At 35.6% G+C, this 18,425-nt stretch overlaps 4 protein-coding genes across 5 annotated transcripts in view; 2 read left to right on the forward strand and 2 right to left on the reverse strand.

Annotated features, from left to right (window-relative positions):
• Positions 1 to 2,384: 2,384 nt before the first annotated feature.
• LOC113790019 (uncharacterized) lies at positions 2,385 to 6,327 on the reverse strand. Its single transcript, XM_027339628.2, has 5 exons — positions 5,921 to 6,327; positions 4,932 to 5,691; positions 3,496 to 3,866; positions 3,343 to 3,362; positions 2,385 to 3,267 (listed from the first exon to the last, which is right to left on the reverse strand). The coding sequence occupies exons 2-5, from the start codon at positions 5,350 to 5,352 to the stop codon at positions 2,439 to 2,441; spliced, it is 1,641 nt and encodes a 546-aa protein (XP_027195429.2). The 5' UTR covers positions 5,353 to 5,691; positions 5,921 to 6,327; the 3' UTR covers positions 2,385 to 2,438.
• Positions 6,328 to 6,487: 160 nt separating this feature from the next.
• On the forward strand, positions 6,488 to 7,645 carry Idi (Isopentenyl-diphosphate delta isomerase). The gene is made up of 2 exons (XM_027339629.2): positions 6,488 to 6,648; positions 6,722 to 7,645. Exon 2 carries the CDS (start codon positions 6,735 to 6,737, stop codon positions 7,518 to 7,520), a length of 786 nt encoding a protein of 261 aa, XP_027195430.1. The 5' UTR covers positions 6,488 to 6,648; positions 6,722 to 6,734; the 3' UTR covers positions 7,521 to 7,645.
• Positions 7,646 to 8,473: 828 nt separating this feature from the next.
• On the reverse strand, positions 8,474 to 13,348 carry LOC113790059 (uncharacterized). 2 transcript variants are annotated; one of them, XM_075823688.1, is made up of 5 exons: positions 13,136 to 13,348; positions 12,516 to 12,970; positions 11,658 to 12,433; positions 9,627 to 9,646; positions 8,474 to 9,565 (listed from the first exon to the last, which is right to left on the reverse strand). In XM_075823688.1, the coding sequence occupies exons 2-5, from the start codon at positions 12,601 to 12,603 to the stop codon at positions 8,731 to 8,733; spliced, it is 1,719 nt and encodes a 572-aa protein (XP_075679803.1). In that variant the 5' UTR covers positions 12,604 to 12,970; positions 13,136 to 13,348; the 3' UTR covers positions 8,474 to 8,730. The 2 variants fall into 2 exon arrangements, with proteins under 2 accessions (XP_075679803.1, XP_075679802.1); XM_075823687.1 differs by having other exon boundaries at positions 12,516 to 13,348.
• A 3,440-nt stretch (positions 13,349 to 16,788) lies between these two features.
• Sema2a (Semaphorin 2a) overlaps positions 16,789 to 18,425 on the forward strand; it is a 62,018-nt gene continuing 60,381 nt past the window's right edge. The window contains exon 1 of the mRNA XM_075823686.1: positions 16,789 to 16,964. The gene's annotated coding sequence lies outside the window, so the exon portion shown is untranslated. The remainder of the gene's footprint in view (positions 16,965 to 18,425) is intronic.

Below are 18,425 nucleotides of genomic sequence, written 5' to 3' on the forward strand. Positions count from 1 at the left end.
TTTCTCGGGTGAATGATTTGCCAGTTTTGATTATGATGATGATTTCAGCAGCAGGCAATACTGCCGAATCAACATTCAAGCAAACAGAGAAAACAGCAACCCATTTTCACGGCTTGTTTACATTACGGATCATCAGGCTTTATTTTGGTGAAAAATGTTTTATTTTATCGATCAAAGATAAGATGTTAGAAATGTTTCATTCAGCAGAATAAGAGTGTGTTCATTGAATCGTTTTGGCGAGGAATTTCCTTAATTCAAGTTTAATTGAAAATTCAAAATTGCTGCAACGATTGCGACACACGTCACCAGTGAAATGAATGAATTTAGCATCCGGAAATATCGAATAGAAGAATGGCCACGTTATTATTATTATTAGCTGGCAATCGACCATCCATTCATCGTGATGATTATTATCATCAAGGCGACAACAAATAAATACAGTAATCAAATATTGACTCAACTTTCTCTCGCACATAGAGTTTTCCAATTTTCCTTCAATTCAATTGATTCGCATTATTGAAAAATCAAATCAAATATCAGCAGCAGCGAAAACAAACGCGACATACAAATACAATCAAAAACCACTCAAGGCGGTACATTATCGTTGCAATGCAGCAAGAGACACTTTTCATTGTGCACAGTCCACTTATTTAATTTTCCCGATTCTGATGATGTTTGTTTTATTATTATTAGCTTGTTAATTAAATTTAAATTGCATCATCATCCAGAATTCCAGGCATGTGCGCCGAATCATCCTCGCTCAATGGCCCTGAAGCCTTTTCCCACCAACCGATATAGTTGTTTAAATTGGGTGAAAATTCAATTATTCACTTACCAACTTTGACAATCGTGATTCATTCACCATTCTCCCCTTTCTCCACCATTTCCACGATTGATCAATCGATTAGATTCATTTTGCAATCAAATATCGATGAAGAAAAACAATTAATCGCTCCATTGCCCATATATAATGGCCGTTGAACTGAAAGGAAAAAAGCAAGATGATAAATGTGTGCGCGAGCGCGATTAAATAACAACAACATTATTCTGCGACAAACATGCAAACATTTAGTTTTGTTTGACACGGATGGTTTTTTGAATGGGACAAAAGCAAAGCAACGAAATCTTGTCGTCCTTTCTTTCCTCCAAATATTTACCCAGCAAAAACTTTTTCTTTTCTTATCATATCTTTTTATGAATCGAAGAAAAGAAAAACTTTCTTTTCACAATTCGACAAACAACAACCAAACAAACAAACAAATCAAATCGCTATAGGTTTGATTTTTAGCGACATTTGTTTGATCAGTGTATGAATGATGATGGTGATACTCATTTTGATGATAGCAGTAACAATTCGATCAAACCAAAATAAGTTGAATAAAAATAATATATTTGCATTTTCCAATTCAATTTGAACATTAATTAATTTGATGATGATGATGTAACCTAATCAAATTTATGATGCAAAAAGAGAGTATTAGATTGTTTTCCATGAAAAAACATCATCATCATCATCACGATTCTAATAGAGAGACATGGGTAAATTGAAAAACAAAGTTAACTCTGTTAGTTATCTAATTTGGCATTTAATTTTGCAATTTCGTTCAAATTGGCGACAACTCAACTCAATTGACTGAACGAGAACCGAATGGGGATCCCTATTAAATGGTATTAAGTTTGGCACTTAGCATCAATTTTTCAACTTTACTCTCTTTCTCTAATCCAGTATCGGGTAAGCGAAAAAGAGCACTCGAAAAAACAAGAGAAAATGCTGAGTGGAAACAGTGGAAAAAAATCCGATGTCAAGATTTAGCAGCAATAATCATGAATGGCATTAATCTGATTCTCTCTGCAAAGTTCTTTATTTATGGACAAATTGGCAAAATGATTTCTCATCTGATAAATAAATAAATTCGCCATGTTTATCTCTGTTTATAATAAATAATAATTGCATCATAGCATTCTACTTGAGTTTAACCTAATCTCTCTGCCTGCCTCTCACTATGATGACCCATCAAACGTAATTTAATAGTGCACAATAACAACAGCATTCTTCCCTTCTATTTCGGATTGATAATCAAATTTTCCCAACAACAAAAAAAAACTTTTTTTCCAATTAAACGGTGGCACACAAACAAATCTTTTTTTGCATCACCAACCGGTACAACGGGATCGGATGCGGACTTTTTTTGTTGTTGCCCAAAGTACCCGACTATGTGTGTGAGTGGGGCATCTTTGCAGTGAAATTGAAAATTCGGCAAAATTGAATCAATCAGAAAAAAAATCTCGAGCAATTTCCTGCATTGCCGAAAAAATTGTTTTTCCCCCTTGAACAGAACAGAACACAGCAGGTTGCAGCAAAAAACGTTTATCATTTGTATTGGTGATGCTTATCATCATTCTTTATTTGGAAAACTTTGCTCCAATTCAAATTAGATTTATTCCGATTTCATTTGATTAATCATTCTTTTTTCACTTTTGATTGACATTAATAATGATGATGATGCTTGTGAATATTGGCATGTTTGTTGATCGATTTTCGAATCACATTCATTCGAAATGGATAAATTTAACGGACTAGTTGAAGGGCTGTTCAGCAATTTCTTATTGCTCGGGCTTTGATCGTCATCATCGGAGCCGTCCATCCCATTACATTTGGATTTGGCTGATGCGGCCAATTCGGGATCCGACAATAGAGGTATCATCAAACTGGATTTGGCCGATGATTGTTGTTGCTGATCGAATCCAGGAGGATGCGGCGGCGTTATGTAATTGGAGTAATTTACATAGAATGATGGTGATGAACTAAACATCATTTGAGAAAATGGATCACCGCCAACACCATGACATGATGAGGATGATGATGAGGTGGTGGTGGTGGTAGATTGTTGTCCTGCAGTCGTGGTCGATGATGATGTCAATCCAATCGCTGCTGCAGCAGCCAACCAAGAATCCAAACTGGTTGCAAACGGTGAGCTTGTTAGTAATGGTGAAGATGGCACTCCAATATTGGGACCCATCAGGAAATGATTTGGATTAAACGGCGAAGAAGCTGCTGATGCTTTCGAAATCGAAACGATTGGCAAACGACCAGATGATGATGATAAAGACCGAGATGGTGGTGGTGCTAATTGCTGTAACGGTGGCGACAACGATGATGATGATAATCCACAAGTTGCAATAGTGGTGGCGGTGGTGGTTGGACTTAGATCAAGATTTCGATAGGAACTATGATCATCCAATTTTTCCTGTCGTCTCCATTTGGCTCTTTTCGGTTTTCGGGAATAATTTTTTCAACAAAAAAAAATTAAATGAAAAAACCTTGCTTACAAAAATATTTACCTTCGGTTTTGAAACCAAACCTATTCGGGCGGAAATGAAAATTTTTCATTTTGAAAAATTGAAAATTGAAATTAAAAAATGAGAAAAATTGCCAGAAACATAAACATTTGCAATAATATTTGTTTAGTGATATTTGTCATTTGCTGTGTTTACCTGGACTCTCACTTCGGGTAGGTTTACTTTCATCGCCAATTCTTCTCGGCTATAAACATCCGGATAATGCGATTTTTCAAATGCACGTTCCAATTCGTGCAGTTGATATGTGGTAAATGTTGTACGATTACGGCGATGTTTTTTCTTGTTATTATTATTGCTGTTACTGCTCGTTCCGTGAGTTCCATTCGAATCTGGATTGCTCAACATTGATTCATTACCATCATCCCCCTCATCATCGGACAGTCCGTTTCTCGGACCAAATTCTACATCAACGTCATCATCATCATCATGATCGGAATCTGTTTGATTGACAATGCCGTTACCGTTATTATTATCCAAACGGCTAATATTGTTCTGATGACCATTACCTATTTCGATCCAAGCAACACGACCATACAAATGAATGTTAATTTTTCTTGGGTAAAAAACTTTTTTTCAACATGCAAAACAATTAGCAAAAAAATCTTTGTGTTTTGATAATCAACTGTGATTATTGGCGCCGATTTAGTAACTAAACATTTAGTGTGTGTCTGTCACACAAATAAAACTGATCTGATTAGAACAACACAACAATTGGCTATTATTACTGCAATATTTGATCTGAATGAACGCGTTTTTCCAATGCAAAAACAAACCCTATTTGACAAAAGTCTGTCTGTCTAGCTGAATTGTAGATTAATAATAAATGAGACTAGAAAAATGTAACTATAGCCAATCAGTCAGTCTCATTTGATTGGGAATAGAGCGACATAATAATAACAACAACAACATTGATAATTTCTTTTCTTCAATCAAAATTAGCCGCAGGTCTTGCCCGGGTATTTGATAATAAAAAAGATTCCGAAAAAACAAGGTAGACATTGATAAACTAAATAAATGTTGTTCTAATGTTTCATTCATTCAATCTATGGCTTTCTTCAGCAAACAAAGCAAGAAAAACACTTTTGTCGCCTATTGTCATTGATCAACAACAACAACAATCATCATCGCATAACAATAACACACCATACAATTCAAATCTGCTACTTTTTCTGTCGAATCAAATCACCAAACTTTATTTTCGGCCTACATTATTATTAGTGGAAACCAATCAAACAATTATTTTCTAAATTGTAAAATTCAAACAAAATTTTTGTTTTGTTCAAATGTTTCCATTGAAGCAATTGATCAATGATGGATGTTGCCAAACAAATAAACTGCTGCGGTTTATGTAGCCAAATGAAAACTGAATAATTGATTCGATTAAAATATTACATAATTATCAACCAAACTAACCCAAATTATTGTTTGCCAGCAGCCAGATTTTCAAAGTTGATTATGTAACCCTGCTGATGATCATCAAATGACAGTAACAGAAATGTCTCATTCATTTCATTTTATTCCTCACTCACTAATTGGTTGACCTGCTGTGTATCAACATTGTCAAAACTTACCGTTATTATTTAAATGATAATTGTAGTGGTTACAATGTTGTTTGGTCGTGATAAATTTTGCTTTCGACGACGATGATGATGATGATTTGAGACCAAGTATTTCATCGATACTATATCGATTGTAGCGATGATGATCAACGATGGTCGTATCTTTTCTCAACTTGAGATTATTATGATGAATATTGATTGGATTATGGTCATTATTGCTATTATTATTATCATTGGTAAATTGAGCAAACATTTCATGATGACTATAGTCGGTCAATTTGCTTTCATCCACATTATTATTATTGCTACATTTTTCCATTGGATTGGTAATGAAAACAAGTTGTTTTCGCATTTCGTTTTTGAATGTTGATTGGACATCAACATCATGTTGACGATGATGATCATCATGAAAGTAGAATGAATGGTTTTCCATTACACTAATCACTTTGATTAATTGATTCGTTGCAATTCAAATCAAAAAGGATTAATCGGATCAATTTGAATGAATTAATGAATCAAATGACTAATTGAAATTCAGAAATAATTCAATGGTGATGATCATGATTGTCTTGGCTGCCACAACCATTCACGAATGAATGACACGAGAATGATCAAATGCATCGACACTTTATAGTGAAGGAGAACGCCATGTTTTGATTATTGCATTCATTTTTCATCATCACCATGCAAACGACAAAGTTGACAAACTCCAATTACCCAGATAAATATATATCAAGAGAATTTCAATGATTTCTTTCACAAAAAATACACACTTTTCAAGATGGGAAAGGTGGATAAAGAGAGAAGCACAAATGCAATATTACAATGATGATGATTCGATTATATGACGCCTCTCTTCTTCACACACACACACTCACTAAACAGTCCAAAATGAATCAAAATTAAATAATGTTTTCGATTCGATTCCACCATTATCATTGATCATTGCAGGATGCGGCCCTACTGGAAATTCAATAATAAAAAACAAGAAAAAAAGTTACCTCTATACAAATGATGTTTGCCAATATCCGGCAATATATTTTGCCTCTTTTACTTCTTCATTTCTTGCTGGCATGACCAATGAATCAAGGAACCAAGATCAACGATAAACTCTTGGCTTATAGGCAAACACACATTGCGCCCGTCCAACATTGTGTCTGTTTGTCTCGCCTATAGAGATGGTTTGTGTTTGAAAAAGCTATATAATCATCCACCAATCCTGAACTGTCAAATTGTTACTAAGCTCCACCTTGTTTTTCGTTTTCGCCAATTCCATTCATTGCCCATCACCATTCAGGAATGATCCAATTCGATTAAATGATGGGGACATAGTAGACAAATATCATTTGATTGTAATTGATGATTCAATTTGTTCGATTACCAATAATATTTTCAATCACAGCACAAACAAACAATTCAATCCATAGCAAGACTATTAATGCCATCTATGATCGTCGATAGAAAACAAACTTGAAATTGTCAAATAAGTCGCCATCTATCAAATGAGAAATGAAACGTTTTGCGAATGTTTCCAAATAAAACAATACGCATGTGTGAATCGGAAAATATCCAGCTGCATATTTGTCACTTTTAGTAAAATTTTTTCAATTTAATTTGTTGAGAAATGATTTTTCCTCTTTACTTATCGATTTCGGTGCATTCAAGAAATCAACCGCGTTAAGTAACGTTTTTGATTCTCGTTCTGATTATCGATCGGAAAAAACTCAAGGTAAGAGGCAAAAGCTGTGAATGTTGTTTTCGTTTCTGTTCAATTGAAACCACTTTGTTTGCTATTTAAACAGATTTGATTCGAATATGGTTTGCTCATTGACCATAGCATCAAGAATTCATCGATCGCGATTGACCAGTGTCTATCATCAATGGTTTACGATGAGCATGATGAATACCTCGTCATTATCATCGGAAGTAAAACTAGATAAATATGATCAAAGCCAAATTGATTTGCTCAATGAAAAATGCATTCTGGTCGACGAAAATGATCAAGTGATTGGCAGTGAATCGAAAAAAGCCTGCCATTTGATGACCAATATTGACAATGGTCTTTTACATCGTGCCTTCAGTGTTTTGATATTCGATTCAAATCGACGATTTCTTCTGACACAAAGATCAGACAAGAAAATCACATTTCCCGGTTATTATACCAATACTTGTTGTAGTCATCCGTTGTATACACCGTTAGAAATGGAATCGGACGATGCTATCGGTGTCAAACGTGCCGCTCAACGGCGTCTTCAACTGGAATTGGGTATCAATCCGTTAGAGATACCGCTGTCCGAAATGAAATTCATGACTCGTTTTTTGTACAAAGCACCATCCAACGATATCTGGGGTGAACATGAAGTTGATTATGCATTGATCGTTCATCGTGATGTCAACGTTAATCCCGATCCAGATGAAGTAAAATCCTATCGATTTGTTGGCCGTGATGAATTGCTACCATTTTTGGATGCTGAAAATGAACGTGGTTCACCTACTACACCATGGTTCCGGATAATGTTGGATAAATTCTTTTTCAAATGGTGGGATAATCTTGATAATCTAGATCAATTTGTTGAGCCGGATAAAGTTTACAAACTTTAGTTATTTTTACCAAAAAAAAAATTACAAAAATTGTTTATGACGACTGCATTCATCGCCACTGGATGGCACCACTATTTTTATTTTGAAATTTTTTATTTTTTTAATAAAGTTATTTGAATGAAAAAGATTTTTGTTTTTGTGTCGTTTGGAATGTTTTGATTTTCGATTCTAATAAAATTCATATTCAATGACAGTTTCTTGAATTCTAAGCTTTTTTGTAGAATCGAATCGAAGATGCCCGGTAAGCGAAGGTACCATGATGATGGAACGGTTTTTTCCTGACAATAATCGTTTACCGCCTATTGTGTGAGATATGGCAGCAAAAAACAAGATGCCAAAACACAGTCGTTGTTCGTCGGTTCCTACGAGACCGATTCCATTCTCTCGAATCTCGATATATTTCACACCAAGCCAATAAAGCTTAGGAACAGGAATTTAATAAACTTCAGTCATCACCATCATCAACAATAATAATAACAATACTTATTGTATGAACACTTGGCATGATATAAAACTAAAGTAAATTTATTACACATCCAGAGAAAGACTCCCTTCTCTGTCATTCTTTCTACCAACCCTGTATGTGGATGGAAAATTAATCTGTGTTCTGTGTGTGTGGATTCTTCTTGTTTTAGAAAAATTTAGCTATTTTTTTGGTTGTCATCATCATCACTATTCGATTAGATTTCTTCTTTTTTTCGGAAAAAATAGCTAAATTACCAAACAACCAAAAACACAAGTGAAAGAAACATTCCAAACGAAAATGTTAGAAGAATTTGGATCGGCCATCGGTCTTCGAAATCGGTTTAGTTATTGAAGAATCGTCATGATCGTGATAGTTGTTGTTAATTAAATTGTCTAACAGGAATTCCTCACTTCGGATTCCATTCGATTTAATAATAATGTCAACCAACCAACTATCAATTGTCATTGTTGCTATGGCAATTGCAACATTCGATACAGAACAAAAAAAAACTTTATTTTTTATTTGAACAAAAAAAACAAAAAGGGAATCATGGTTGGATAGATATTAGGATCGAATGAAATGAAATGAATTACATGATGCAGCATAATAATAAGGAGATGGAAAAAATGATTTTCAAATATTGATTTGGATCAAAATAGCTGGTTGATTCACCTGCGATCAAAGATAAATTGAATTAGAGAGTCACACACAGAAACAGATAGAGATAGATAAAGATAACGTAGATTAACGAATAGTCATTACTGAATGATGCTCCAATGCTTTACGTCGTAATGCAGCTAAAGTTGAATTGCTTTGTCGTTGCCAAGTTGCGGCTGCTGTTGAATCGCTGTTGCTGTTGGAACATAGCCAGTTATTAGAAGATCCTACAGTACTATTGGCTGCCGTACCATTACTGCTACTGTTGTTACCAGGTGAACAAGATGATGATGAGGATGAGGATGATGCAATGGTAGAGGTGGTGGTCGTGATGGTCGTTGCTATCGATGATAATGATGATGATGATGCAGATGATTGCCCAGTTGGTGATTGAGTTTCTGGTGGTTGATTCGGTGTTGGTGGCGAACAATTCAGCGAATTGGTTGCGGCTGTTGCCGATGTTGATGAATAAGCAGCTATTGCCGCTGCTGCTGTTGGTATCGCATACTGTTGACTTGCAGTACCACCGCCGCCGCTTTCGAATGATGGTATTGCTAATGATGTTGTGGTAGTCGTGGTAGATGATGGTAATTGTCGCAATGTATGTCCAATATTTGAAAGACTATGTGATGACATTCCTGCGGATAATGTTGTTGTTGGCCATCGTGAATCGATCATATGATTGTGTGCGCTAACACCAACACCGCTACCAATCGGATGACCAAATGTATTACCGCATAAGGAATCAGCGTTGACTGAATTCACAACATTGGCTGCTGTACAACCAACGACAAATGGATTCATTGATAAACTACTGCTATTGTTACCATGATGATGTGATGCTGTAGTATTGATCGGTAATAATGAATTGGTCGCACGAAAGATATTGTTGTTGGTTTTTTTACGTTTTTTCCATTTGGCTCTGTGCAATCGTCAATCACAAAGTAAGACATTGAGAGGAATGTGCAACAAGATAAACCTACCTTCGATTTTGAAACCAAACCTGCCAGACAAGCGAAAAGAAAAAAGAAGGGAAAAAAGAGAAAAGTATGAAATGATTATTATTTTGTTATATCATTTGATCGATAAATGCTCTATGATAGCTCCTTAGGTAGTGTAAGCAGGCAAAAAACATCAATTAAATTGGCCATTCTGATTTCTCAGAATTTGGCAACAAAATCAAAAATCAAAACAACAAATCAAATAACAACAACCACAGTAGTATAAGTCGATTGGCTTTTCGAAAAACATTAGGCATAACAGATCTTCAATGTAGACAATACACACTGTTGGCATCATCACACATCTGACAAAAAGCTTTTAAAAGCTCAATTTAGACAGGACAAATGTGTGTATAATTCTTGTGTGTGACATCCATTTCCCAGATCAGTTTCAGTGACAAAACAAAAACAAAAAAAGGAGTTTCTCAGTGCACATTCTTTCGGTTGTGCAGGAGAAAACACGCATTCAACATCAGCAACGATGATGACATTTTGAAACATCCCAAGGAAGATATAGCATTTTGGATTCCAAATTCCCAATGTCCCAGTATACGTGTCGTCTTTTTTCGTTTTGGATGTTCGTTTTTTGACTTTTTGAGCTATCTCTCTCTCTATATATATTTTTAATGGATCTTTTTTTTCATTTTGAATAGAGAGATTATTTTTTGTGTTTAATGGGACAGCAAAACCACATTAATATGAAAAAAAAAGAAAAAGAAAAATGCAAAATTGCTGTTTAATGTTGTCGTCGTCGTTTGTCGTTATGTCGTGGATAGTGTTTTCATTCATTTTCGCTTGCATTGGTTTTGCACGAGCGAACCAATCTTACATCAACGAACAACGCAATGAATGAGTGAATATAACGCGTTGTTTTTTATAGTCCCCGAAGAGAATCATATCGATAGTGTGGCAAAAAAGTGCGAAGAAATTCCCTTGGCACCATCATCATCATTTTCCCAATATCGATCCATATGGCTTGTTTGTACCGTTATGTATGGCAAACATCTTTCTCTCGCTGCAACAATCTATGTGATACATCACTGTGTCAGATTCGTTTTGTTTTGTTTTGATCAACGATTCATGTAGCAATGAAATCGATGGTTAAAATCGGTGATCATTCATAATGATGATGATGATGAACAGTAAATATAAGTGACTACAGTGTGTGCAAGGGCAAAACAACGTTGCAGCACAGAATAGCAGAATACAATGATGATGATAAATAATCATTATTACTATTATCGTTATCATTATTATTAGCTCATCATAACCATCATCATTATTGTTATTATCATCATTGACTTTTTGTTCCATCAAACCAAACTGAACTGAAAAGGAATAACAGTATTTTTATGGTTGATCATCATCATCATTCTAAATTCAGGGAAGGTGAAAGAAAAAGTGTTTTTTGCAGCAGTAGTATGGCGGCGGCATTAAGTCAAAGCCCGATGATCATCACACACACACAATGTATGTTTGTGATTAACGTTTTATAAAAATCACAATTCAGTGTTATTATGGCTACTGCTCTAGCCAAACGAATCGAACCGATTTCGTTTTCGTTTCGTTTTTTGCCTTTTTTTGTCCATGGTGTCCCAGGAGAGATATTCTATGCAGAGGAAAAAACACATCACCGGTTCTTCTTTTTTTTTCAAACAAAATATCTGGCCAAAACAAACATTGGACAAAATTTTTTTCTCATTCATTCCACCGAATTTCCAGACAAGACAAACGACCAACAACATTGTTTAGCCACACATTCAGACAATGGATATGGTCATCAGTGAATGTTTTTTTCTCGTGCACCTTCAGCTCTCAAATTGACCTGTTTAGTTCTGTTTTTCAGGTGTTTTGTTGATTCACGTGAGAATTTCCATTTGGTGACACAAGTCTAGACAACCAATATCATTGGGTTATAAATGGTTTATGGTCACTATATTGACAAAAAACACAACTGGACCACACACACACACACAAACAAATGAAGAAATCAAATCAATACCTATACCATACCTGAACACGTGATTCTGTCAAACCGATTCTCATTGCCAATTCCTCACGCATAAATATATCTGGATAATGTGTTTTACCGAAACTTCGTTCCAATTCCTGAAGTTGTTGTGGTGTAAATCTAGTTCGATGACGTTTTTGTTTTGATTGCTGTTGTTGTTGTAGTTGCTGTTGATGATGATGATGTGGGTGTGGATGCGAATGCAGGTGTGTCGATTGTTGTTGATGAGGATGTTGGGGATGAGAATGGGGGTGTGTCGGTTGTTTACCGTTATGATGATGATCAATAGAATTGTTGTTGTTATTATTATGAGCAATAATCGACGATAAATCGGTTCGATTGATTGATGAATTCATCAATAGCTGTTGTTGTTGTTGGTGATGTGAATTATGCAGCGAATGTTGATGATGATGAAGATGATCATCATTTTCCAATTGATGATGACCATGATGTTGATTAGTAGTGGATGTTGTTGTTGTTTCCCCACTAAGTAGATCTAAATGTTGTTGTTGTTGGTGATGCGGATGATGATGATTAAAATGATGAAGACCATTATCATTATTGCTATGATGCAATTGAAGATGATGATGCTGAGATGATTGTTCGGACGATGGTTGTTGTTGTTGATGATGCTGATGTTGATTTTGAGTTTGTTGATGATGAATTTGTTGGTTGTTTTGGATTTGAGTCGATCCATTGGGTCCGTTGCCACCACCACCAAGCAGCATATTATTATTCTGGGCACTTTTGATTAAATCTAAATTGGTTTCTTTTGTTGCTATTCGCAAATCAAATCAATTGGCAAATCAATTAACAAATCTATCAACAAATCAATCAATTTCCGAAAATTCCAGACTTACCAAAAGGACTTGAAACTGTGACAGAAGCAGCGGCCGCAGCAGCTGCTGCCGCTGCTGCAGCCGAATTTGAATGAAAATTGTTCAACATTGTTGGCCAAAGTGTTTCCCAAAATGCAGAATTGCCGGTGGATGCTGCTGCACCACCACCGGCTGTAGAATCGTAAAATTTCGATGATGCCGTGATTGCGGTTTGGTAATGATACGGATGATAAAATGTTGAAAGTGGAAAAGTATTTTCGACGATATAATTGAATTAATTGCAATTAACCTATATATGCTTAATGATGACGATGATTACATGGTAATAATTAGAAATTGTTATTATCGATTTTCCAGTGTGCCGAAAAGGAGGAGCAGGGGCAAAAATGATGATGGCGGTGGTCACAAGAAATCAAACACGAAAAACAAGGAAAAAATTCATTCATTTTAATTTTGATATTGCATCATGGATGATCCTGGTAGAATCATGGATGTATGTAGAGAGCGTGCAATAGGTGAACATAAAAACAAACAATCAAATTTAGTCGGGTTCACAATTCACAATTTACAGCTAAAGTGACAGTAACAGTGAGTGGGAGCCCACTATATGTGTTGTAAAGATTAATTAATTAATCAATTACCTTGATCATCAAAGATTAATAGGATATTTTCGGCCTTAATGTGAATATATGACTTGTTCACTTCCATTCAGACCCTAGGGTTGGTTGCTTGCTTGTATGTGATTGAATGGTTGGCCATTGAATAGATGTGATGTGGCGGTGGTAATCATTATTTGGTGATATTTGAAACGAAAAATTGCCAACCAAAAAATCTCTCAGTGTGTGTTCATACAAATATAATGAATAAATAAATGATGGCAACCACTACCCGAAAAACAAGCAAACCAAAAACTCTTGTTTCAATCTGATGATGAGGATGACATGAGCACAGCGCATCCATTCAGCATACATTTCCCTCCTTTTCCTTGTTTGTCAGTGCAAGGGAACACAAACATCCAAGACACACCCTTATTGGTTCATTCATAATTGATTAGCCGAAAAATAACATTTGTGGGTGGTTTCTGCACGATTGCTTCCACCAATCACATTCGGGTTCATCTTGGGTGATACTCTATCGATGAATGAATGAAAAGCTTATGGCTGAACCTATTTTACCGAACGAAACTGGCAATAAAAAATTGACTGAAAAATGCTTTTTTGCAAGTAGGATTTGCATCTGGCCCGTAAGAAATTGTCATCGAAAATCCTATTCTACACTCTCGGAACATGATCGATGGCCATTTTGTAATGTTTGTTTGTTCAATATGGAAAACACGTTTTTTCAAATATTTTTCCAAAAATCGATGGTCAAATCGAAAAGAAGAAAAAAAATTAAATAAATTGAAATAAAATTGTAAAGCAAAGAAGGTTAAGAGGGATCAAATCGATTTTCGAAAAAAATGACACCACAAATCAGCGTCGAAAGAGAAAAAGAATCGAATTTTCTTTTCTGAAACTAAATGAACAGATTGAATTATCGGGGTGATGGAAAAACATCATTCAACACCTTCGAAACACACACACACGAATGTATTGCATGTTTAATGACCAACAAGTGTGTGTTGCTGGCCTTTGGCCAGCAGCACGCACACTTGCTTCAGCCCGTAGATTCTGGCAGATGAGCGGCTACGCCGCCCATCTCCCAAATCTTTGGCTGAAGTTTTGTTCTTTTGGGATTCGATCCAATTATTTATTTGTTTTCTATCCATTTGTTTCGGGTTTCACCGAAAATCGGTCCAAGAAAAATAGTGGAGAAAATCGCCAAAAATAGCCACAAATATTGGCGCTTTAGTTAGTTCCTCCCGGAAAACCTAATTGCACAAACCTAACCTAACTTGCTTAAACCAAATTTAAATTATATTTGAATATTTCCATTTTTTGGCTATTTTTTCCTATTGAGATTTTTTGCAAGCCACAATTTTCTCTAAGGCCGCGGTCCCATAACAATGAGACCGGGGCCTAAGCGTTAACAATTGTTTCTATCCCGAGGCAATTCATGTTGCGCAAGCTGCTGCGCACATTGACTTTTTCTGCAGACCCTTTCTATCACATTTGTGTATTAAAAATTTCCTAACACATTTCTCTTGCCCTTCATTTTTTTGTGCACGACACTCTCGAGAAGCTTCGCTTCTCGTGTTTATTATATAGACAAGTGTGTGTTGCTGGCCTTTGGCCAGCAGCACGCACACTTGCTTCAGCCCGTAGATTCTGGCAGATGAGCGGCTACGCCGCCCATCTCCCAAATCTTTGGCTGAAGTTTTGTTCTTGCGATCGATCCAACTATTTATTTGTTTCGGGTCTAACTGAAAATTGGTCAAAAAAATACCGCTAGTGGAGAAAATCGCCAAAAATAGCCACAAATATTGGCGCTTTAGTTAGTTCCTCCCGGAAAACCTAATTGCACAAACCTAACCTAACCTGCTCAAACCAAATTTAAATTATATTTGAATATTTCCATTTTTTGGCTATTTTTTCTATCAAGATTTTTTGCAAACCATAATTTTCTCTAAGGCCGCGGTCCCATTACAATGAGACCGCGGCCTAAGCGTTAACAATTGTTTCTATCCCGAGGCAATTCGTGTTGCGCAGACTGTTGCGCACATTGACTTTTTCTGCAGACCCTTTCTATCACATTTGTGTATTAAAAATTTCCTAACACATTTCTCTTGCCCTTCATTTTTTTGTGCACGACACTCTCGAGAAGCTTCGCTTCTCGTGTTTATTATATAGATGGTCTAATTATGGTTAGTTTTTGGTGATATTTGTTTTGGAAATTACCGTTTCGAATCGGTTCATTGACTGTTGATGGTGATGATACCAGAATCAATGAATTAAATTGAATGTTTGTCGTAGGAACGAATTAATTTAATTCAAAACTCGATAGGAAACAATTCAATTAGCTTTTTTTGTCGAATAAACGAAACATAGTTGCACCGTTTAATATTGAATTTAGTTACCGGTCCTATGTTGTTTTTGGGTTTTAAGGTTACGTGTGTTTTATGTTAGTTACGGGAGAAAAAGTCGCGTGTCCAATATATTCGCTGCATGTTATCCATGTACATCACAGCAAGCGACGTGATTTAATCGTTTATTTGATATTTGATTTGATTAGATGTAGACATAGCACGTGTATGCATCCATGTTAAATGTCTACATCATCATCATTGTCATCGGGATATGCGTGCTAGGCTAGTGATCTAAAAATCATTCATTTAGTCAGTCAATTTGACATTTTTATTAAAAAAGATTCTTTTTGGATCTTGGTTTGGGTGGAGAATTTTCCATACACCGTTCCGGTCACATGACATGAATTATTATCATATCATGTCATATCATGTGGTTCGCAACATTTGCGCCATCGCCATCATCAATTAGTTGTATCACATTATCGTCGTCAATGACCGGTTTTCAAATTGGAAAAATAATTTCGAATGAAAAGAAAATCTTTGATCTTCATCAAACTGCTGCCATCTATTGAGCTGGATTACATCCACATCGATGCCTCGGACGAATTATTCAATTTTCTTTCCATATTCATGGATGGCAGCAGTTGCCATATGCTGTTTGAATTTTTTTTTGGAACAAAAAAATGAAATCTCAGAACTCAGAATGCGCACAATCCTACGATTTTCCGTTTCCCGGTTTTTTCTCTTTGTTTGTAATCGTCTTTGGGGATGTAATCAAACACACACAGACACTGTTATCACATGCGTTCCACTCGAACGATTTTGAATTTACGTTTGTTTGGGCGCCAAAGTTTTGTTTCGTGAACTTTTATTATTATTATTCGTCGTGAACTGTGCTACGATCCAATCGAGCAGGACCAAAAAAAATCCTGTTTGGAATCCGACGACGACGGTGCCCATTTAGCAGCAGCCAGTACAGCATCCACAACCAAAACTGATGATGATACATGCTGTCGGTGTTCCAAAACACAATGTGCGTGCGTATCGTTTTACAAAACATCACATTCATTCTGCATCTTGCACACCACCAACAACATTACCAGCATCATTTGCCATCAAAGCAAAGGAATCAATTCGGTCGGTATTTGAATCGTTGCAGTCAGTTCAGTTTAGAATGTTGTTTATGCACACACATTATTCAACCGAAAAAACATGGTCATCATTTTTATTTTGTGTTTGATGTGACACTGAACCCAAACTGAATTCTAATTATGTTTTTTAATTAAAAAAATCTTTGCCCAGACAAAAAGCTTGTTTAATTGGCAACGACAACTTTAATTTTTTTGTTTGTTTCAGATGAATTTGTCACATGTTTTTTGTGCGACAAAGTTCATATAATGTTATATCCTCACTGTGCTGTGTTTTCGTGTTTTTAGTGATTGTGCTGTGTTGTTTGTTCGTTATCCTCATCGTCTGCTGAAAAGTCAGTTCGATCCACATTTAAGGTATGATGGTGAATATTAATATTACTTTTTCATTAAAATAACCTGTCCCTCTCTCGGATGAGTTTCATCTGCCGTTATGATAACGAATCGATCCGATTATTTTTGCTCTATGGTTGTGATTATGATTTATTTTCTTCTTTGACTCACTTGGTAAATGAATGTCATTCACAAAATGATGAATCTCTGTGTGATTTTGATGCTCTCATGGGGTTAGAATTCTTGATTCTGTCCAAATCTGCCCAACACTAGGATCAATCATGACAAACAAAAATTGAATTGGTTAAAGATTGTAAAGTAAGATAACCGAGAAAAAACAGAGAAAATCTTTTAAATTTTTGTTTGTTTTTTCGCCCGAATCAATCTCGACTTCAAGAAAGAAAGAATCTATATTTTATTGAGTGTTTGTCGTTGTTGTTCACTTATGATGATCATCATCATTGACATCAAATTGTCGATTTTTCTTCTTCGTTTCTCGTTTCGTTTTGTGGTGAATGGCTTTTAATGTATCTTTTTCATCCAGGGATTGTTTTTTCTTCCCCTCCGTTCACCAAAACGATCATCGGTTATGTAACTGAACTGTGTGTTGTGTTCATAGTCGATTTGTTTCTTTTTCTATTTTGGTTTAATAATTTATATTTTTTGTCAGTCCAAATATAAATGATTCGATAGGATTGGTGTTTGAGATAACCAAAAACGATCAACCCAAAGAAAAGATTTTTTTTCACTTGTTCAGTAAAAGATCTGTAGTTGATCGAGATCAAATTGTGTATGATGGCTGGATGGAGAAATTTGTTTTTTTTCATAAATTTTCATCATCACTTTTAAAGCATTTCTCCGCCTTATCCATTTTGGTTCTGATTTGTTTTGATCGTTTTCTTCTATTGCTTTCAATTTTTTTCAAAGTGATCGCGGAGCGAAAAAACAGTTATTATTTAAATTGCTTGCTTAATGTTTGAAACAAAAATTTCAAAATTTTGTTTTTTTCACTTCATTTTGCAAATGTCCAGTGCAAACATCACCACTTGCAAAATGGAAACAGAAAATTAACGAAATTTGTCCTGGTTTCGAGTTTTTGTTTGATTTTCGTTCGTCTGTTTCTGTTGGCAAACAAAACTTTTCCTTTTTAATCGAATGAACAAACATCATGAATGAATCTTTTTTGCCCGGTCCCGGTAGATTCATTTTCTTCTTCGTTTCGTTTTGGGCTTTCAAAGGGAGGCATTCGTTTTGATGCTTGTTTAGTTTCGTCGTCATCGATTGCGGATGATTCCGTTGGATTCAATTTCAATCAATTCATCAACTCAATACCAACCGACCAATCTGATCTAATTCGGTCAGTTCAGTCAGTTCAGCATTGAATCAGAATTCATCATTTTCATCACGAAAACTAGTTTTTTTCATTTTTTCTTTTGGTTGTTGTTTAGGTAATAACAATAATAATAATAGTAACCATTGTAGGCG

Source organism: Dermatophagoides pteronyssinus, unplaced genomic scaffold, assembly GCF_027571235.1.
Source record: "Dermatophagoides pteronyssinus isolate colony J.1.1.1.1 unplaced genomic scaffold, Derpt_VIB-CSIC_2022.12 sq0034, whole genome shotgun sequence".
Taxonomy (NCBI): Eukaryota; Metazoa; Arthropoda; class Arachnida; order Sarcoptiformes; family Pyroglyphidae; genus Dermatophagoides; species Dermatophagoides pteronyssinus.